A 23917-nucleotide genomic window follows, 5' to 3' on the forward strand; every position below is an offset into this window, starting at 1 on the left:
GGGGAGAGGTTCAGTGCTAGCAACTGTATCCTGTAAACAAAACTGATTAAATAACAATGATTCTTGTTTTGTTTTTTTCTAAACCAGGTGGTTCGAGCCCTGAATGCTGATGGGCTGACAGCCATAGTATATCAGACCGTATACCGGGGTATGACAAAAACATTTATTTTCACTGCTCTAATTACATTGGTCAATAGCAATAAGGCTCCTCAGACGTTTGTGGTATATGGCCAATATACTGTACCACGGCTAAGGGCTGTATCCAGGCACTTCGCGTTGCGTCGTGCCTAAGAACAGCCTTTAGCCGTGGTATATTGGACATATACCACACTCCCTCATGCCCTGTTGCTTAAATAGTCAATACTCATTAGGTTTAAAAAACATTCAGAACCATTTTAGTTTGCTTTGAAGTACTATAGAAAACCGTAACACAAAGGAGTGCCACTGGTTGACTTTGAACGTATTCCAAATGACGTTTGTCATTAGCTATAAATAAGGAATTAGTCATTTGAGTGAGCAAAGACGAACCATCAAAGGACAATAACAAAGGGGGGGGGGGATTTTGTCAGTGCAAGTGACATATGTTTAATCTGGGTTTTAAAAAAAAAAGTACATTTCATGTTGAATTGTAGTGGCAGATAATCATAGACATCTTTGAACATTCATTTCAACTTCAAATTAAATGAGATCCTTTCGCCTGACACTGAAGACAGAGCTACATGGAAGGGAATGGTATTAAAAAAACTATTCTACATACATCAAATGTACTGCTGATTTATTATTACAAGCACGTGTCTGCCAGCTTCAGAGCACTTCAAGTAAATAAGACCCCCGTGCTATTTGTCTTTGGGCTGTGTTTGTTGCTGGGCGGCTCATGGCTTTTGTGAAGAGAAGGGGGGGGGCAGTTTAGAAATTGATTGTCTACCTAACTTGCTTCTGTAAAACATGCAAAGTGTGAGTACTAATTTAACTGAACATTACATCTGAAAAACTTGCCGCGGGCCGCCACCACATTCCAGATCATAATTGAACTATATTGTCTTTTAAAATACCAGAGCATTATAGTAAACAACCCATTCTGCTTCCTTTGGGTGTCTGTGTGAATAGTTCGGCATTATTTCCCGTTCTTTGTTTGTCTTGCCTGTCTTTCCAACACAGGTCTAGTGGGGATGGTGTGGTACTGGCTTTGGCATGGCTGACAGTTGAGTGTGGAGGAGTGGGGCTCCAAGGGAGCAGGCAAGTGTTCTGGGTTAGAGTTTGGCTCTGGATGGGGTCTGGGTGGGAATCCAGACCTGGATAAGGTACTCTGCCTCTCTGCATGTGTTCTGGGTCGAGTTGGGCTCTGGATGGAGTCTGGAATGGGGTCTGGGTGGGGCTGGATGGGGCTTTAGACCTAGATGAGGTACCCTGCCTCTCTGCATGAGTCCGGGTCGAGTTGGGCTCTGAATGGGGTCTGGGTGGGGCTCGATGGGGCTTTAGACCTAGATGAGGTACCCTGCCTCTCTGCCCATTAGGGGCCAGCAGGCCCTTCCATCTGCAGCCCAGGCAGGCGCTGAGAAATTGCCCGTAATCACAGAGATAGACGACTTTTGTCGGGGGGAGGAAGGCACATTCATGTTGGGTAAACTACCCTCGGATAATGGCTGTTCGCACAATATCCGGCTCTGGAGAGAGGATCTATCAAAACATATTGATCCCGAAACAGGAGAATTGGTTATGGCATGCGCAGCGCCTTTGTTTCTGAAAAGTGTTAGATTCACTGAGACTGTACTGACAGCATTAATATATTAGACTGAGACTGTTGGGGGAACAATCTCTTGTAGCTCATACAGTTTGGCTCTGGCACAACCAGTTGCACTAAAGCATTTCTATTTGGTCTAATACCCTTGTTTAGCATCCGTGTGTTAAACAGCTATCATATCTCTCGTCAACAGTGTGGTTTTAATCCGTTTGGTTGTCGGCTGCTCATTCTGCTGAGCTGAGTGAGATAATTCAGCAGGGAACTCAGTGAGTTAGTCTCTCTTCCCCTCACATATCCTCCTTTGTTTACCCTGATGAGGATTGATTCAGTAGCGGATCCCTTAATTGAGTAACACTGAGGTCCGTGTCCCAAATGGCACCCTATTCCTTATTCCCTAGAGCACTACTTTTAACCAGGGCCCATGGAGCTCAGGTCAAAAGTAGTGCACTATAAAGGGAATAGGGTGTCATTTGGGATGCAAACCCCTGAGTGCCCGGGAGAGTGGGCTCATTAAGGGAAGGGAGGGAGGGAAGCTCTGTGCCTGCTTGGTTGCCTGTCTGGCTGTTCACACTACTGTGTTTAGGGAGGTGACAGTGAGACAGCACTAATGAGATAAATGTTCATTAAACAGGGCAGAGCCACCAACCCAGTAAAACCAATCACGTACGCTGGCTGTCCTACTGAGCTGTTTAGTAGGGCTGCCTGGGGTTGGAGTGCGTTTTGTTGGCCTTGAAGGGGAGGGGCAGAGGAAATATAAACGACTCTCTATATATTCTATGCTGATGACAAAGTGATCACCAAAAAACTGCTTCATAGTATATGCTCATAAATACATCTCAACTGATTATCTTTGGGGAGGATTTGATATCATTTGGAGATCACGTTCATGTTCTGCTGTATCTGGTGGGATTATGTGTTTAGGTGCAGCCAGTGGTGTAAAGTACTTAAATACTACTTGAGTAGTTTTTGGGGGTATCTGTACGTTTTACTTGACTATTTATATTTGACAACTTTTACTTTTACTCCACTACGTTCCTAAGGAAAATAATGTACTTTTTACTCCATACATTTTCCCTGACACCCAAAAGTACTCGTTACATTTTGAATGCTTAGCAGGACAGAAAATGGTCCAATTCACACACTTATCAAGAGAACATCCCTGGTCATCCCTACTGCCTCTGATCTGTCAGACTCACTAAACACAAATGCTTTGTTTGTAAAGTATGTCTGAGTGTTGGAGTGTGCCCCTGGAGTGTGCCCCTTAATATAAGGAATTTTTGATCATTCGTACTTTAACATTTGATACTTAAGTACAATTTAGCAATTACATTTACTTTTGATACTGAAGTATATTTAAAACCAAATACTTTTAGACTTTTACTCAAGGAGTATTTTACTGGGTGACTTTCTGTTTCACTTGAGTCATTTTCTATTAAAGTGTCTTTACTATGACAATTTTCCACCACTGCGGGTCAATAGGAGACATGGAGAGACACCCACCTGTGGTCCCACCGGGTAGGCTGGGTGACACTGTCCCAGCTGACTCTGTTCTGACGGGCTGCTGCTGGTATCAGACTGGACAGAGCCATCACGGGCTCCTGAGGTAGAGAAAGATAAGAGGGGGAGAGAGAGATGTTAATCCACTATAACATTGAAACAATCAGGCACAAAAAAACATGCACGTGCAGACATAGCCAGCTGTGATCACACAGCCCCGAGTACGGCGGGGAGGGGATTTTGTGTTAAAGTGCTATACCAATAACCGCTGCGGCACCGTTCACAATCAGCACTGAATAAACGACCCGCCAGTTGAGAGTCTCATTGACGTGAGGTTGATGCTTACCAGGCAGCCGCACCCCGACGGCCTCGATTACAGCTGAGGGATGAGAGATGGAGGGCCACATAAACTGTGGGGCCCTGCCCTGCATTATTCCCACATTTACATTGTTGAGTATCATCACCCATCTAACCCCCCCCCCCCTTCTACCAGAAGACAGCCTGTGGCTATGGGACACAATTAGACCTGTTTCCTACAGTATGAGGCCACGGCGGACTAAGGAGGAGCACATCCGACAGGGACATGATAATAAGCCCGGCCTGCTGTGTGATGTGACGGCCGGAGAGAAAACAAAAACCACTCAGGGTGGGTGGGCGGTGAGACACATGTGTGTCCCAAATGGCACCCTATTCCGTAATGTAGGACACTACTTTTTTGACCAGGGCCCATAGGGCACCATTTGTGACACAGGCACGGACTGTTAAAACATGGACTCTCGCTCTCAGCATCTCTCAACAGCTCACGCGCATCTCAGACCTCAGTCATCATGTGTGATGACGTGTTTTGATGGAAAATTCCCTTGCCACTATAGTACAGTTTTCATAGGTCCCTTCTGCCTAGCTGTTGTAACTTTTATACTGTCGATAAACCATGAAACTATTCATTAAAAGTGTATTCCTTCAGATAGTTCAGTGATAAACTATTTGCTTTTATACCATATGGGCTAACTTGTATAACGTCCATCTTTGCCAAAAGTCAAGAACATTGATCACAAGTCAAAAGAAGTCATCAATACAGAGGTCTCGGCATATTGATATTTTCTCTAAATGCAGCCATACATCAATGGCAGGCTACTATACAGCCCTTTCAATGTAATTGTACAACAGATTAAAACTCACTTTCCACAAAAAAACTTGAATTCAAGTTGGTTAAAGAATTCAAGGAAAGTAGGAAAGCGAGTGGGAGAGTTCTAGAGAAAGCGAAAGAACATGAATGCACTTGTGTATCCCTTTTCAATTTGAGCAAGTTACAAGTCGAAAACTACATCTAAAACAATCACTGCATCAAAGTTTGACCTTTGTATTACTTAAGGCTTTGCTGTCAAGATGTGGTTGCTGTTTGGTTGTGTGGGACTGGGACGGTACAAATTTGCGCATTACGTCCGAAACTCCACTCTGCCATCCAAAATCATCTCATCTTTACATAAACTCCAAATAATTGGTGAATTGTATGACCCATCAAATGAACCTTAAGCATTTGATGCTTGATTTAATTGCCCTGGGGGACAAGCCTGCATTTTGAGCTGGTTTCTACCTCTGGCTCACTGGGCCAGCGTCTTGATATTGGTCCACATAAACCCAAGCTTGTCAACCTTGCAGTCACTTAACATTAGACAGTGCAGTTTCTTACCAATTTTACCCATTATGGGTCAAACATAGCCCAACCCAATGCCTTTAATTATTCAAGAGATGAAATACCACTTTGAAGACAGGCTTTGGATTTGGACAGCAGAAACCTAGTCTCATCCTAACACCAGGGCAAACATTCAAAAGAGGTTATCATAAGTGCATGATGATGAGCTTAGTTTAGGGTTTCTCACTGATATGATATATGACATCAATTCAACCATTTCCTCTGACTTGATCTAATGTCTTTGAAGACAAGTTTCTTCATGTAACGACAACCGGAATTCACAAGTCAATTGAGGATCTCATTCACATTTGTGAATATATTAGGGCATTACTCCATAACCCCACTGGTTTCCAATCAACTTCGACAACTACAAGCATGCATATCATCAAATGTCATATCAAAGAACGACAAGCACGACAGCGGGATTGAACACTGAACACTGGCGGCAGTTCATCTCATTAGCATATATCCATTCCATCTCAATGTCAGAGATGAAATAAACAGCGGCTTGACTGTGGCATCCACCCCTAATCAGAGGGATCACTCTGCTCTATTATTGATGAGCGAATGAAAGTTTACAGCATGGCAATACCATCAATAAGTAATGAACATAGTTTGTGTAGTGAATAATATATTCCATTTGATAAGCAGGAGCAGAGGGCTACGGCTGATTAAATAACCGCTGTATGCCTTTCATTGCGTCATCTCGCAATAATTTAGCGGGATGTTTAAGAGAAAGCGTGATCTGCCTGCAAATATCTATGACGTAAACACGTTTAGCACTGGGAAAGGAATCGATAATAAATAAATGCACACGCACATCTTTTCCCCGAGGTGTTGGTTGTGATTTCTTTAACAAAATTAAAACGCTGACAGGAGGAAATATCTTGGGAGTCCATCTTCAATAATATTTTATTACTAGGTTCTTTGTTATTTTAACCAGTTTATATATTGTGAAGGTTTCGTCAAGTGGATTCCCTTTTGGCCAGTAACACTGGACTGACAACAGCTATAATGACGCTTGGAATGATAAAATGTTTGCTGAAATAATGTTTTATACATATTTTCTACTTACACGTTAATACAATTTTATACTTAAGACTGAAGTAATTCCTCCACTATTTTGTGCACAAAAATCCAGAAAGCGTGTTCAATGTGTTCACATTTAATTTTGAATTGGTAAACTCTCTTTGGTACACTTTTCCCAGCATTGCAGCACATAGACCTCGCATTGAACTTAAGAGCTTAATGCTTGTTATTATAAAATACCATTTCTCAACTGTTATTATTTGTGCTGATTTAATACCACTGAACAACCCCAAACCATCTCCCATATATCCTAACCACAGTCATCTCTTCTACACTACAACAATAATGATTCCGATATCATGGTGTGGAAATATCCCCAATATCTGACACTAAATAAATGATCTTGCATTGATCACCTAAGTGGCGACTGGAGGGCCATGTTCAATGCCCGAACAGGGCAGAGAGTTTGTATATGGGGTGCAAAGAGCTGCATTTAATTGACGTCATCAATTGACGTCTCAATACAGAGTGCTGCCCCAAGCACAACACCACACAAAACAATTAGTCCGCATTTCATAAAGCAATCAGTTTTGCCATCTACTCTAATGCAACAACTGCTTCATCCATTGACCATGTGAATGACATGGGTGTTATTGAAGGCTTTGTGTCCGAGTTAGCTTTCACCCCACTGCATTTATGAATCCATTTTTGTCCATAAAAGAAGCGTTAACACTCAAAGCTATTTTAGTGGCGATGCATTATAAGCTGACAAATATTGGAGAGAGCGCAGCGGTAACGATTCAGGCTTTTCAAAATCAACCAGCCCATAAACTCCGCAACACCCCTTTTTTTTTAGTAATGGCTATTTTCAAAACGCTGGGCTAATGGCATGTTGTTTCGTTATGTAGCGGTTCTCATTGAGATGTAATATGCAGGTTGACGTTTATTGGGATGAATCTTGTCCTGGAGGCAGAGCTAAGTGATTTCTAGATGGGCCAGCGGCAAAGTCAAACTTGGCTATACAAACTGTGCCTTTGGTCTTAAGGTTAGCACTTTGGTTAAGGTTAGGGTTAAGGTTAGGGTTAGGTTTAAAATCCGATTTTATGACTTTGTTGCTGTGCCATCTAGTGGCTACCCTGCAGAGCTGCCTCCAGTACATGAGTCATCCTAATAAATGACAACGTGCATATAATATATTAACAACAATGACTAAACGTGTCTCAAAACGGTTTATTCCCCCTCCACATTTATTATTCACGCTTTTTTCTACTATTAAATATCAACACTCAAAAGATAACACATTTGTGCATTCTTATCATACAGTTTCTATTTGCCATGGAAATATGTGTTTTTGTTCCTTATTGTTGAGTGCTAAACAAATGAGAGTGAAAGCCCAGGCTGCAGGAATCAATAGAGATTCACTGATGATGGGGGTCAGGGCATCATACTGGGCGAAATAAATGACAAGTCACATCATACACAAGGTTTAATTCTATCAATACCAGACCAATTGTGTTGGATTGTTTGGCCATTGATTCCACTAATGCTTCTGAAATGCCTGACACGGCATAGCTTTTATGGTATTGGCACAAACACAAGTTTACTACACGTGGGAGCGAAAGAGGGAGAGGAGGAGAGAGAGAGAGTTTCCTATTCCCCAGTAAGTCATACTGCATTATATCTGAAAATAAGAGAAGTGACAGTACTGTATAGTGCCCTGGATTTACAGTGGTTTAAATGGACACATACAATTAGATTTTGAATTTGTCAATAACTCAGCCATCGTTCGACCAATCCCTTAGCTTTTCTCAAACTAGGTTAACACACGCACCATTGGCCTACGTTCCAAACTTCCCAAGCCTTTTTAAACCTCAAATACACTACGTCTGACATTTCCTGCGTTGCAGGAACGTTGTCCTGCAAAAAGGGCGATCAAATACGTCTGTAGCATTGTTCTGCCTTTCATTGAGCACACCAAAGCCCTCAACAATAACCCAGAGGATAATGTTCTGCCAATAACCTCTGGGTCCTCTTTATTAGATGGCTCCCTGAGGATGAGCAGGAAAGTAATACTCTGTTTTAGAGACCCTCAGAGGAGAGGCTGGCTGGTTATATGTCAATAGCGGTTTTTGGAGTCGGAACGCCCCAGACATTGACTGTTGAGTGGCTGCCTGTAATACCATTAGCTGCATTATCGTACACTCGAGCCTGGAGAGCTGTCATTTCCTTAATTAAGGGCCCAACGCAGGGGATTGGTGGTCAGGGGCCGAGCCAGTCTCTCTGGGCCCCTTATATTAACGGTTGATTTCTGCTGGAGCAGCAAGGAGCTCCAGACCCTACAGGCAAAAAATATCAAATTCATTCATTATTCCACCAATAAGTGGAATTATGGAGTCAAGGTATTACACGGGAAGCAAAGCAAAGCACATGGCAGTGTGGATTGGATTTTTCACCTCAGCAGTTCTTCAGCCACTTCTGGCGACAGTAATTACAGGACCACCAGAGAACATGGGATAGAGGGGGTATAGAGACTGACTAAAGACTGTCTTACCATTAAGAAATGATTACAGGGTAAAAACTATGTTTTTGAAGTGTAGATCCCCCCTGTTGCTGCTTAGTGTAGTTATTGGTCATCGTCAGTATATGTAAATGCTACTGATAACAGGGGAGTAGCATCCTCCCATAGTTATCCTCTCTTACATGGCCATGGGTCTTCCTCCAACAGGAAGTGCTCTTGGCCTGCTCTTACCTGCCTCTCCTTCTGCATTGAAGTGGACCAGGAGCCAAGCAGACTGGAGAGCACAAGTGGGACAGGATGAGGTCAATTGGAGGGAAGGGGTAATGCTCATCTCAAAGGTCAAGAAGGAGAGGGTGTGATGAAGAGTGAGAGAGACGGGAGGGGGGAGGAGAGGAGAGGAGGAAGAGGGGGAGAGTTGGAGAGAGAGAGCATTTGTGCAGGCAACTCTCAGGGGAGCGGAACACTTTGCACATGAGTACATCTGTTGCGGTCCATTCTCCTCATTCCCCAAGCAATGTCAACCTGATTACCTCAGGGTTGAAAGAGACCAATAACAATCCCAAATTATTCCTCATCCTTTTATGGTCATCAGTGCAGCATGGACGGTGAAATCAGGGCCTGCCTGAGAGAGCTGTAAGCCTGTTAGGAGAGCTGGGGAATGCTGAGGTGCCTCCCTTCCTATTGATGGGAGCCTGTTCTGAAATTACTTAAATTATATTTGTGGTAAATAGGATTCAGCCTGATCTGGTGCCCCCTTCATCGTCACGCAAGAGGGTTTCTCTTTAACCACGGCTCTCTGTCTGGATCTCTATCCAACATGTTTTCCTGTCACAAACAAAGTCATTTGTGGAGTAATACGGCTTCATGTTCAAATGAGCAAATAAGTGATTCATCATTATATGCGAATCATTTCAAAAGTACTCGACATGACCAAAACTATGTGGACACTAGGGCTGTGGTGGTGGTGCTGTGGCGGTGACCGCCACACCGGTGATCACGAGTCATGAAGGTAGTCAGATTCCACATGACCATTTAGTCACATGTGATTAGGCTTCTCCAAGCTCTGATGCTGCTGGTCATTAGTAGCCTACCAAACTTGCTAACTGCCTGGTACACAGCACTCTATTGTCCCTCTAATCACTCTGACATCAATGCAAATGTAATCGAAAATCGAATCAAACACTTCATGAGAGCCCATGAGCTCATGTTGCGCAAGATTTCTATAGGCTATGCAATTGCGTGAGAAAACAGAGTGATGGCCTTTACTATAAAGAGGAGGATCCCATCAGTTTTCTATAGACTAGGTCTACTATATTTATTTCTCAACTGTCCTAATATTTTTCCTAATATTTTATAATATGCTTGTATTTAAAACAGGAGTATTGCCTACCTGGCTGGCATGAAAACGAACCACGGGAAAAGCGTCCTCCATTCACTATTTAAGTGCATAGATGACATGTATTATTTCCCACTGCCCCTGTTTCAATACAGGTGCATGATAATGGTCCATTCTAAATCAAAACAAATTTCACACATATATTATTTAGTATATGTAAAGACAAGATTAAATCAGAATAGTCTGATGGGTGATAATATTAGCCTATTACTTGTGAATTATATATTATCACTTGTGAATGATGCCCAGCATAAGAAACAATGCCTTTTTGTTGTTGTTGACTTTTTCGAATCACAGTGGCACACCTCATGTAGCCTAGCCGATAGGTCTATATGTTTTGATAAGGTTTGTATCACAACTAAAGTGGCAAAATAAATTCCTAAAATTAAACCCATTAATGCGCTTTACAAGGGCTGTAAGAGCATAACTTGCATACATAAGCAGCGCGTGAGTTTCAAGTTTGGGGAAGATCATTTTCACCATAAAAATGCACCTTTATAATAAAAGCCTTACGTGCATAATTGCATTTGCAATAGTGGTGTTTTCCACTAATGGAACATTGCTGCGCTTATAATGTGAAGATATAGCTACATAGTTTAGCAACATTTTAAGCTAAACATTCCGCTCTGTTGCATCAGCCACATTGCTTACATTTCTTTGATGGATGCTAGTGGTTGTATTAATTTGGGATCTATCGCATCCCACTACTGTCCCAGACTATTTGGAATATTTAATTTTTACACAGAATAGAATAGGTCGACTTTTATACTATGGGGGATAGTAGAATGACATAGGCTAGTGCTTTTGCTGTTTGTTCGGCCTAATCATCCTGTTAGCAGACGAAAAGTAAACGTGGACAGTTGTTTCAATATCTTCAATATGCACGTCGGAATTGGATAAGGACTCTTGCAGCTGAATCCCCGATGTGTCTGCCTTCACTTGTAGCCTGTGAGAAAGAGCTGATCACGTGATAGAGTCGCATCATGTTGTCCAACATTTTTTGAAGAACTACAGTTACATTAATAACTCTAAATTAAGCATATAGGAATAAATATGTATTTGGTAACCACTGAACACAATAGCCGCATTCCTTCAAACAGTTTGGAGAAAATTGGCTTTCTATTTTATTTATTTTCTTTGTTAAATTGTATTCTTCATACTATAAAATAATGCCACGGAATTCTAAGCAAATCTTGTCTGCTAAATGAACTAGTGTAGCCCACAGCCATTTGGAATAGCCAGATCAGGACCTAACATAAGGACAACTTAGAGTTTGCTACTCTGTTCTTCTGAAACACACTACATTTTCTTCATATCATGCTTCTTTAGACCTGTCTAAAATAAATATTGGATTTATGGTGACGGTGTAGGCTATATTACATGGATTCTTTTAGACTTTTTAAAATGTTCCAAAGGTCTGCATCAGTGGCTTGTAGACTATGTGTGGAAGTCAGGATATGCTAAATGTGTTTATGTTAATTAACAGGCAATTACAGTGAGACCGACAGTTATTTGCTAAAAAATCACCGTCTGACAAAATGTTGTGACCGCCACAGCCCTAGTGGACACCTGCTCGTCGAACATCTCATTCCAAAATCATGGGCATTAATATTGAGTTGGTCTCCCCCTTTGCTGGTATAACAGCCTCCACTCTTCTGGGAAGGCTTTCTACGAGATGTTGGAACATTGCTGCAGGAACTTGCTTCCATTCAGCCACAAGAGCTTTAAGGAGTTGGGCACTGATGTTGGGCGATTAGGCCTGGCTCGAAGGGGTTGAGGTCAGGGCTCTCTTCCACACCGATCTCGACAAACCACTTCTGTATGGACCTCGTTTTGTGCACGGGGGCATTGTCATGTTGAAATAGGAAAGGGCCATCCTCAAACTGTTGCCACAAATGTGGAGGCACAGAATGGTCTAGAATGTCATTGTATGCTGTAGCGTTAAGATTTCCCTTCACTGGAACTAAGGGGCCTAGCCCGAACAGTCCCAGACCATTATTCCTCCTCCACCAAACTTTACAGTTGGCACTATGCATTGGGGCAGGTAGGGTTCTACAGGCAGTGATTCATCACTCCAGAGAACGTGTTTCCACTGCTCCAGAGTCCAATGGTGGTGAGCTTTACACTACTCCAGCTGACGTTTGGCATTGCGCATGTTGATCTTAGATGCTCGGCTGTGGAAACCCATTTCATGAAGCTCCCGACAAACAGTTATTGTGCTGATATTGCTTCCAGAGCCAGTTTGCAACTCGGTAGTGAGTGTTGCAACTGAGGGTAGATTCTTTTTTTCGCGCTACATGCTTCAGTACTTGGCGGTCCCGTTCTGTGAGCTTGTGTGGTCTACCACTCCGCAGCAGAGCCGTTGTTGCTCCTAGATGTTTCCACTTCACAATAAAAGCACTTACAGTTGCCGGGGCAGCTCTAGCAGGGCATAAATGTGACGAACTGACTTGTTGGAAATGTGGTACCCTATGACGGTGCCACGTTGAAAGTCACTGAGCTCTTCAGCAAGGCCATTCTACGGCCAATGTTTGTCTATGGAAATTGCGTGGCTGTGTGTTCTATTTTATACCCCTGTCAGCAATGGGTGTGGCTGAAATAGCTGAATACACTAATTTGAATGGGTGTCCACATACTTTTGTATATATAGTGTATCAAAGAAAGAAACAGTGATATCTATGTGAACTGCTCACTACCCTTACGTTAGTGTAGGCAGAAAATGTAGAATGTACGGTGAACTCACCGCGTCCAAAGAGCGGTGCCTGTCAACCTGCATTGCATCTGGCCAAACGAGAGCAGTGGCAGAACAATTAAGAGGCAGCCGGTGGCGTCTGTGGGTGGAGACTGGGCCGGGGATGGGGAAGGGGACAGGGGCCGGTGCGGGGGGCGACTAGACACCCACATATCACGCTTGACACATCAGCCTCGGGCCCTCAGGCTATCCTACACTAATGCTGTCCCACTTTCTGCCCCCTGTCCCACAGAGCTTCTGTTCCCCCCCCAATACTCTGCCTCCACATCGCCCACTCTCATAACGGTATCATAGTAATGGATTACACTGCTACTGTGCAGCATCTATCATCCCAGAATCACAGAAAGTGCTCCAGTCTGCATAGGAGTCTATCTCACCTCAATCCCCAGCAATGTGAAGCAGGGTGCTAACCTCCAAATAAGGATTTATACAACTCACTATTAGTCAGGGGGTGACACGGTGAAAATGTAAAGTTCTGCAATGTTTTAACTATATAGATACTATGGGCATAACAACAAACATGGTGAGGGGGGGGGGCAGAACCGACCCTCCATTCTCTCGAACAGAATTTCCACAGTACACAACATTCTCATAGTGCCGTCACGCTGTGGAGGGAGGGAAACGTACGGGATCGACTATTGCTTTGAAGCCCGTAACTCCATTTCCCAAGAAAAGAAGCATCACAATGTTATTTCACATCCTCAGATATGAAGGGGGGGGGGGGACATAATAACTTCTCGATAGCCTGGATCTCGACTGCCCTATACCCGCACCCCCTCCCCTGCACCCCCGCCTCCTCCACACACCCTTTTCTCTTCCCTCAATCTTTGGTTTCAAAGGAAGCGAATCAGCCAGAAGGACAGAAGGTTATGCATTAGTACTGGTCATTGCTCAAAGAACGAGCGCTATAAATAATAAAGGGTTTGTGAAGGACACATGGGCTTGGATGGATCTCTGGTTCACACCACACAAGTCAAAGACAACATTGTAATTTCCATTCCCTGCTTCAATTATTTCCAAACATCAACGACCGTGTCAACGCCAAGGAGCTGTGACGTTTCTTTGTTAGTCCAACATGAAGAGCTTTTTGAGATTGTTTATGGAAACTAGACTATGCAATACATGTTTCTTTGAAAAGTATTATTTCCCCCAGAGTATGGGGAGAACAGAATAAAGTGTATTATAGTATTCATTACATTTCCTTTGCCACTGGCAAAGTGCCCTCAATGTAATTTGCTTTACAATATTCCTTTGTACAGCAATGCAAAGGTTAACAATTCATTTCTACTATATCTGCACAATATCGTCTACAGATCATAATGTCAGTCACTTTGAAGTGCTCAGTGTCACTATGAATGCAATCTACATGACTGGGATTTTTACGTGTAAAACAGATGACCTTCTCCCTATGCCCATCTCCATCTTCCTTATTTCCTCCTTGTTCCTCAATGCTATCTGATCTGTGATGGTAGAGATAGTGAAGATAGCCCACGGGAACTCCGGGCGCATTAGAGAATGTATTACACCTGCTTTATGGGCATGCAGCTGAAATCCTCCTAATGAGATCAACCTCCTGGAGAGAGAGAGAGAGAGAGAGAGAGAGAGAGAGAGAGAGAGAGAGAGAGAGAGAGAGAGAGAGTCCTATTCCCTTTCTCCCTCTCCTTTATCCTAGTCTCTTTAACTTTACTGAGCTGGTCCCATTCACACACTGTGTCTCTACCACTTCATTACTTAACCCCAGCACAGCAGAACATTACAGGCCTCTTTGCATTAGCAAGCAGCCAAGCAGCCAACCCCCCCCTCAGTCACTCGCCCTGCTCACTAAGCTGATTACACAAAAATAATAGGTGCGGGGGGCTGCCTGCAGCAGTGTGTGTCTTTGTGTTTATGCAGAAGAGTGAAAGGCAGGTTGAAGGAGACAAGGGGATGAGGAAGTGGGAGATAAGTGAATGGAGGTATGAAATGCAATACATGCTGATCCTAATAAAATAAAAAAGTTCCTTCCTGGTGATAACCATATTTTTTATACAGGTGTATCAACTACCACTTCGGTAATCCAAATCATTTAAATGATTTCAGTGAGGTACTGCACAGTAGCTGCCAGAGTGCAAAAGAACATAAATATATTTTCTTATTAAGATGAATGAGTAACTGCTCTTACGAAATACAACAAATTAAGAGATGTAGGGTATTATACAGTAGTCTGTCTAGACCTTTTCTTGGAATGACCTCCAATCGCATACATCAATAGAAGATTCCTTTTTCTCTCCTCTTTTTAGTCTGTAGGTGACCTTTCTGAAAATGTTCCTCCATTTTGCCAGAATCGGTATAAGTGCAGGCCATTTCATGTAAACAGTAAGTGTATGAAATGAGTGGCCCTGTCGTTCCAGCCAGGCTCTATTTGACAACATGATGATAGAAGCGTCACATCCTTGGGAGAGTAAATGCAAACTGACAAGAGATGAGCCTTTGGTTGCGGAATATAATACCCGAATTGTGCTCCGAGTGCCTTATTATCTTGTCTGCTGGTGTTTGAAAGGGGGAGATTTGCTTGAGAGGGGAAGACAGAAACTGTACACAGCCACGCCATCTCGCCCCCACGGGGGGAAAATAGCGTGGCTTCCTAACCACAGCTTTCGCAACCTAATGTCCATTTTTCCTAGGCAATAAATACATGTCATCAGGATGTTGTGGTGCCTCATGGCTTCTGCTAGCTGGAGTGGAAGGCTATTTGCACAGCCGTGAGAAATGAGCTTTAAAAAAAAACGTGTGAAACCATTTCACCAGTGAAGGGAGCATGGCTGGGTGTGTGGTAGACAAACATTACTCCCAATGACATTGTCTATCAGTGCTTCCTGAGCACTCAACCGAACCCCAGAACACCCAGAACGTGCACACCTTCACTTCAATCAACTTTTTTTGCAGCAGCAGCAGCAATCAGACATTTGTACTTATCCACTTAACTGTCAAAAATTCTATTAAAGCCAAAAGCAGCACTCTACTCTATACAAAACAGTTCATCACAAAATAACCTGGCTGAACCTGAACTCGCTCACTGTGTTGACGCCGTCAGAAAGAGTCACTGAATGTCATTCTCATACTCTTTCTGCTTTTTTTCCCTCTGCTGCCTCTCAACCCACTATAGCTCATAGCCACCTAGGAGAATATAGGCGCTCTCAGCCATACAGTCTCCAAGGACATGCATGGATATTTTCAAGAGCATGGTGTGAAACCATTTTGTGCAGGTTTTGACAAACGCCTCTATCATTGTGTACAGTGAGGTTGACCCAGCGGTATGATTTTAACAAAGAGGACGCAACAATGCAGAACTGATTTTTCTTGCACGGGAGTTTTTTTTATGTCCAGGTGGAGATAAAGAGCTGGCGAACTGTACAATATCTGCAAAATCAAAGAAACAGGATGATGAACCAAAGGGTCAAACTAAACCTAATTAAATAGAGCTCTTAAAAAGAAAAACTCTGGCTTCAAATGCACTTGTTAACCCGGCAGCAGGACGACCTTTGACCTGTTCCTGTCTGTCAGACAAACAAAGAAATCAGTTTAAATAAGGGGAAAGGAGGATACCTAGTCAGTTGCGCAACTGAATGCATCCAACTAAAATGTGTCTTCCACATTTAACCCAACCCGTCTGAATCAGAGATGTGTGGGGGGACTGCCTTAATCGACACCCACGTAATCGACACCGGGGAGCCGTTGTTGTTGGGGGTTGACTGCTTTTCTCAAGGGCAGAACGGCAGATTTCTCCACCTTGCCGGCTCTGGGACTTGAACCAGCGACCTTTCGGGTTACTTGGCCAACGTTCTTAACCACTATCCATCATGCATCTGGCCAACGGGAACCTTACATTTCACATCATGATCAATTAATGTTCAGTGGCATGAATTACAATGGAAATATCTTCAGATTATACACATACTCGAAGGTCCCCAGAGGAAAATGCTACTTCCGCATTCCCCGTAACTCTCAATACTCTACGCCCTCTTCAATCGCCACATTTGACCGTCGCAACTACAACCGGGGAAATGGACCTCTTCAATAAATTAATTAATTAAATGTAATTATTTTAGCTCAACCTTAATGTTTTAATAGTTAAACGTGATCACGTTTTAGTTGTACCATCTGATCGCTGCATGCCTGCATAGAAAGGGAAATGTTGGGCAACGCACCACGAAAGGTTTTGCACACTGAAACCAATCTCCATAGCCCTCTTTACAGGTGATCAACAATCAAATGGACATCGCCTATCCACACATGATTGCAATTAATGTGCTTTTCTCAGTAAATGGTTGACTTAATCACTGTCTGGTTTGTCATAAGGCCTGTCTTTAGCTTAGGTGACAGAGGACAATCGTCACATGTAGGCTACATTGACCCCACCCACCAAAGTAATTATAAATTGTGCTGTTCTGGGTTAAATCATCAACGAACATTGTGAAGTTTGGAAGTCCATCAACAGCATATAATATTGTGGATTTTGTCTAATATGTTAGGTTTGTGGCTTGGTACTTCTTAACCAAATCAAAAGTATCTGAAACGACTCATATTAGTAGCTTAATGACCATTATCCAGAAGGGGTTTGTTCACGGAGCTGAACTTACTACGATTCAGTACATAATGGAATCCTGAGTATAGTGCTGAGACACATGGACAATCATAGCTTGGCTAATAAACTGGGGTCAAAACTGTAACAAAAATCTTAAGAGTCAGGATTTCTCTCAACATCCCACTTTTTTTTTACTTGGACACATAAAACTACACAACAGTACTTTGGAGAGGGAAACGCTGGAGCATTGGACATCCACATACATTATCAAACATTTAAACCACAACTTGGAGTCTTCATTATTATTTTTTTCTGATGAAGAAATTCAAAGTATAATCAATCTCCTTAATAAAACCTGCACGTTTATAAAAGTTTGCTCCGGCCATCGTAAAGAGATACGTATCCATCCTTAACCTAGAGTACATGCCTCTGTAGTCTACAGCAAAGGGGACTAAAGGAGGCTGATAAGATAGCTTGGAGTCTCCATACCTCACATACCTGTAACATAGGCTAAACATGCATAAAAAAACGTGTGCACAAAGATACAGTACAACCTTGGCTTAACATTACACTTCTTCTTGTTTGTGAGCAGCAACCATCCTCCTGTCATCCACTTTGCCCTGTGGCCTGCAGTTAGGGGAGCAGTGCTGCTTCGTGAGAGGAGTTGAGCTACCTCACTCTCTCTCCCTCTCTCTCTCTCCCTCTCTCTCTCCTTCTCTCTCTCCCTCTCTCTCTCCCTCTCTCTCTCTTCTCTCCCTCTCTCCCTCTCTCCCTCTCTCCCTCTCTCTCCCTCCCTCCCAACTCATCTCCTGACTGTAGCGTTTGGCTGGAGCAAGGAGGCTGGGTAGCCTGGCAACCACATGTCCTGACTGCCTCTACGCTGTGCCAAGTCTCCCGGGAGGAGCAGTGGTTCTGAGGGCACACCCCAGGCACAGCCTATGGGCAGAGTCATGCCTTCCTCCATCAGCCCCACAAGAGACACCAACTCTGGCCAGTCACATATCAAGACATCCTCTACCAAAACACACCACTGTATTTATAACATTTACATAACTCTGTTATCATTTTGTAATTTATGTTAAATACAGTATTATAACAATAACAACGGCCGTTTAAGAAAAGTGCATTGCAATATGAAGGATGTCATTTCTCATTTAGGAAATATTTTTGATCATTGTAGTCTGTTCAGCAGAAATGGTCTATAATTGAATGTGTGTGTGTGTGTGAGAGAGAGAGATACAGAAATAAAGAGAGGGAGATAGAGAACAAACAAACATGGACTAATGGGCTTCAGCTGTTATCAGGAGTCTGAAGGTGAAGTGAAAGAAGGCTTGATGCTTATTACAGAGAATTGCAACAGTGTTGAGATGAATGAGCTACCTGTTACCCTCGTCTCTGTTTTGGAGAACCTAGCCCTGGGATATCCTAAAAAATTCATTTGAATGACAGCTGGAGCCGTACACTGATCAGGACGTGAGGCTGTTTGGAGAACCTTCCCCCCAAAATACTTCTCAGAAGTTCAGCCAAGTGGTGCTTTGTGGCAACAACAGAACGCAACACTGCCAGGCTACACACTGTCGTCCCCTTCGCACCACTCACGTGTCTAGTCCCAAAACACACAACCTGTACAGACACACAAAAACACACACCATACAGTACCTGGCTACTGTATGCTTTAATCATAACGGGACAGCTGCCGTCTGATGGATTATTCACCAGCAATGTGTCACTCCAGATGTTATCTGTACTAACGAGTGTAAGTGATTTCCTGCACTTGATCATCAGAATTCATCCAAAAGGAGATTATAGCCCTGATTATACAGTGATTATTAGAAACTTGTTTTAACGTGATATATTTGTGTTTTTTTGGCAGCAGGCAGCACACATAAATGAGAAAAGATAGCATCTCTTTTTTTGCATTATCGTAATGCCTCCAAGTCTTAGCACTGAGTGCAGTACATCTGTGTAGTGGGTTGTAAACACACGTGCTCAATGTTTTCTCTCAGGAAGCGCACCCCCTTCCCTTAACTAACACGTATGGGGGAGAAAGTCACAATATTGCCAAATTTAAAAAAAACACCATGACACGTAAAAGTAAATGAGATGTAAAAATGGTATGTATTGTTGTGCTGACAGTGTTTCAATAGAAAAGGAGTTAAGGTATTGTAGCTAAGTCGAGGCCAAATGCAGAATCCAAATGTTTTTTTAATATGTTTTGTGTGTATGTATGGTGAGTATAATACATCAATATTTTTCTGTTTTTCTGGTATAATCTGAGCTCGAGGTAGCCTACGCTCTGTTGCCACCTATAAACCCACATCAAACCTTACACATACATTACTGTAAGGTCCTTCTGTAGCTCAGTTGGTAGAGCATGGTGCTTGTAACGCCAGGGTAGTGGGTTCGATTCCCGGGACCACCCATACGTAGAATGTATGCACACATGACTGTAAGTCGCTTTGGATAAAAGCGTCTGCTAAATGGCATATATTAAATAGAATCATCTACAATTATGCCATATGATGACTGCATTCTTCTCGTCAGAGTCCGTGTGTACATAACTTGGTATTTGTTCTTTTGGTATTAATTTTTCATAGGATGTTTATGTTACAGAACAATGTGTCTTTTTTTGTATACTATCATTATTATGTTTATAATGTAGTTTGTTAATATGAGTATGTATTTTCCTACCAATATAATCACGTATAAGTAGTACTGTAGTAGTTTGTATCAATATTATCTGTAAGACACAATTCAATTTGTTTTCTTTCATGAAAACATATTAAACCCATTATCTTGTAATTCCACAAGTTTGCATATTTACATTTACATTTAAGTCATTTAGCATATCTCTTCAGACCACTAAAAGCCTCTCTGCACACGCCGACATTTACTGTAATTTGAAGGTGGGTTCTTGGAATTTTAGTCAATAATATTTTACACTGATGTCCATGGGCATTTTCAGAAATAGACGTATTACATCCTTAACGGCTGAGTACTGACTCATAACCTTAAAAACATGTTCCGATGTGTACTAAGTCTAAAAGTACTGTACCATGAAATAGCCTTTGATGAAAGCACAGAGTAAAATGTGGTCTTAAATAGACCACATCATAGCCCCTCCCATCACCCACACCTGCAGCACAGTAGAACAAAAAAGTCAAGTTTAGCCTCTCCACGGTTCTATTAGGTCATTTAATGAAAACATTCTAATTGCAACACCTGAGAGAATTGGTAGAAGAAGAAAAAAAGGAGGCCTATGTGGTGCCTTTTTGAAAAGCAGAAATGCATATCCGTATTACCATCCGTATTATCAATGTTGGAATCGCTACATGTGTTTTTTTTATTACACATACATTTGATGGCACCAAACATTTACTGAGTGATCATTTGGTGTAAGTAAGGATTAGTGAGTGACTGAATGTGTTTGAATTATTTTTGTGACCGGATTGACTAAAAACTGAATGCCAATTCTTCCATCAAAAAGGATCTGAGGAAAATTCAAACAAACAAGTTGAAATAATTGAGGTTGTGTACAAGCTTTACTTTGAGGCTGAATCTACATGTTACAGCAGTCAATATTAGACATAGTGTTATGACCTTTATAGTTTCATTACAAAACACGTTTTAATCTCATTAGACCTATTGATTCATTGTTATGACCTGGGATTAAATTAGACTGCCTGGATAAGTAAATTAATTTAACTAAAAGCATATTAATTAACTCGGTCACGACTGTAATTGGACCTGAACATGAAATGAATAAGAGAAATGGATAAATACATATTTTCTATCTGTTAAAATGACATCCATTTCTTACTAATTAGTATCTCTTAATATTCTAATTGTAGTATTTAAATGTAATTCCCTATAAGAAGTATAGGCCATTTTCCAACAATTATTAATTTGACCATCATTTCAATGTCTAAATTGCTAATGTTATATTAAGTGATTTAAATGTGTTTACTGTATATACTTTTAATAAATATCAATTCATATTCATAACGTTATTTGCCATTGGACTACAACAAAAACAATTGTTAGTTGCTTACATAAGAATACATTGCGATCATCCACCACTGCAGAGATAATCAAGCACGAGCACATTTCACAAACCAAAACCAAAGCCAGAGATCCTCACCACTTGCTCAATTCATAGGCATCTCCCCCCCCCTGATACAATATAGCCTAACATTCTCTCTAATTTAGCATATTTTGTCACAACTTTCACACTTTTCACTTTCACACAAGCAACCAAATATAAAACGCCACGTTCCAAGACATAGGCTGCGTTTACACAGGCAGCCCAATTCTGATTTATTTTCTCACTAATTGGTCTTTTGACCTGTCAGATCAGCTCTGAGAAAGATCTGATGTATAAATATCTGATGTGATTGGTCAAAAGACCAATTAGTGGGAAAATGAAAGAATTGGGCTGCCTGTGTAAACGCAGCCATAGATGCTTATTTTCAAAGTTATGAAAGGAAGGGTCACTTGTCACAAATATTTTCGTCTGTCCTACCAATCTAATCTATGTAAACTATACAAACACTAATTCCTAAATGTGTATGCCTATGCCTAAAGGCACATTGCAACTCCAAGTGTGATATTTGAATAATCACCTGATGGGGACTCTCACAACATTCTATTTGAAAATGTTACCACACCTAAACTTCTCAAGATAAACTTCTAAAGATAAATCAATTAATCAATAAGCACAAGACTCATAACAAAATACCAAACCGTTTATATATATATACTTATATTTATATATGTATAAGTTTATATATATATACTTATATTTCCAGTGAAAAAAAGTCATGACGACATAATGAACATGTAAAACACAACATCAACTGAAAACTCACTTAAATAACTTATCTTCTACAATACTACAACTCAGGCAACCAACCCTATTGCATCCACCTCTTCCCCGAATCCCTGCACCTCAACTTAGTTAGGTCTATCACAGTCTTCTAGCACCTGCTCCAGCAGCACCTGGTCTCAGACAGCCTTTCCCTGGCCTCTCGTGCCACAACCAGTCCCCGAAGGGAGAGGAGAGACCGAGAGCTGTCCTGTCCATGGACTCACCATAGAGCTTGTTGGGAATGTCCTCTCTGGCCTCGGAGGACAGGAGCAGGGACTCGTCGTTGAGCTCGCTATCTGGGGTGGCCGCTTTGTCCTCGGCCCGGAGTTCCGCCACGCTCATCTCACTGCGCAGGGAGAGCAGCGGCTTGCTCAGCTGCCCTGTAATCATCGGATCGTGGAGGGAGCTGGGGAGCCCAGGTGGGGGAAACAACAGAACAACGTGGTTAGATTTGCCTCGCAGCACACTACTCTACGCCGGCTTGTTCTCTCTGTCTACCCCCCTTCACTCTCCCATTCTCTCTATCCCGGTGTCTCCCGTCTTATCGCTCACTCATCACTCTCTCTCTCCCGCCTTTCCCCTCCCTCTCGCTCTCTAGCGCTCGCTCTTGTATCTTTCGACTGGTGCTGCTCCCGCTGATATTGCTGGCTGCAGCCTGCCCAGTGAAGAGCGGCTTTGCCATCGTATGGCTTTGCCATTATACCTTCCAGCCTTAAAGGTTCTCCACACCTCTCCAGGCTCGATAATACCAACAGAACAGACGTGTCACAATTTCACCATTACACTCATCCTGTACACGCATACTGTACCTAGAAATGAAATTGCTAAAGATGTATCTGCTATTACAAAACAAAAAACATCTATGTAGACAGTTTATTCATTTCTCAAAGGTAAAGCCTGCACGATACTTTCAGTAAGAGCAAGAAGTCAAAGGTGTCCTTATTCTTATGCATTAGTCAAAGGCAACCAGCAAACGATTAAGGCCTCTTCCAATCAAGAGCAGGAATAGATCACGGCATATCATAGGTCCTCCCCAAATTATGTTTTGAATTTCCAATGTCTCACATTTTACAAAACATGAACCACCATAAACTGGAGGGAATTAGAATGACTGTCAATTAATTATTAACAAAGTAATGTATCGTGTAATGAAGTAACCTGGCTAATTACTGATGTGCAACTATCTAAACGTGCACAAAATAGATAAACCATCAAAAAGCATACATACCTAAATGAAGCTCCACTAAATGACAAAAAAAGCGTGAAAGATTATCTTCTGAATGTCCAAAAAATCTGACAGAAACCAATTAAAACATGCTCGCCACCACAGAGCAGAGACCAGCTAGTGCATGATGCTTGCTACAAAACAGAAACAGCCTCCTCGACCTTGTTGCATCTGAATAGCCACTGTGGGTTCAAGCCTGAGGTTGCTTCCAAGACAAGCACTGGAGATGTCAACTCTACTTTCTCTCCTCCCTCTCTCTCTCTCTCTCTCTCTCTCTCTCTCTCTCTCTCTCTCTCTCTGCCTCTCCTGTGTCTCCTCTCCCTCGTGTCACCTCAGACTGTTCCCCCTCCCTCCTGCTCTGAGACACACAAAGAACCGCAGCAACACAGAGAGGTAAAACTCTGTCCCACTCACGCTGCCTTATTTATGGACAAGAATATTCAGTCTAAATGGGTTGGAGATGGGGACAGGTGACCAGCATGTATGGCAAGAGGGAAAGGGGGGTCAACCTTGCCCCTGCGCCAGTACACCACCACCCCCACTCTTGCCAGGGTGGTCGATGTTTTCCTGCCCAGAGGGGCTCTTTTAATGCGCTCATCAGAGGAATCGGGGGGTTGATATGACATGATAATCTA

The 23917-nt window shown here is 42.4% G+C and overlaps 1 protein-coding gene across 4 annotated transcripts in view; it reads right to left on the minus strand.

Annotated features, from left to right (window-relative positions):
• The window catches only part of pou6f2 (POU class 6 homeobox 2), a 96485-nt gene extending 73061 nt beyond the window's left edge, over positions 1-23424 (minus strand). For 2 of the 4 annotated variants that reach the window (XM_046355089.1, XM_046355086.1), the window contains exons 1-2: positions 22282-22610; positions 3242-3339 (exon numbers count right to left, since the gene is read on the minus strand). In XM_046355089.1, coding sequence (XP_046211045.1) covers positions 3242-3339; positions 22282-22447 — 264 coding nt within the window. In that variant the 5' untranslated portion in view covers positions 22448-22610. Of the gene's footprint in view, positions 1-3241; positions 3340-22281; positions 22611-22866; positions 22991-23285 lie in introns of those variants that run through there. The other 2 variants (XM_046355087.1, XM_046355088.1) reach the window with 2 other exon arrangements.
• Between the last annotated feature and the right edge of the window lie 493 nt (positions 23425-23917).

The sequence above is a fragment of the Oncorhynchus gorbuscha genome, linkage group LG07 (assembly GCF_021184085.1).
Source record: "Oncorhynchus gorbuscha isolate QuinsamMale2020 ecotype Even-year linkage group LG07, OgorEven_v1.0, whole genome shotgun sequence".
In the NCBI taxonomy this organism is placed as follows: domain Eukaryota; kingdom Metazoa; phylum Chordata; class Actinopteri; order Salmoniformes; family Salmonidae; genus Oncorhynchus; species Oncorhynchus gorbuscha.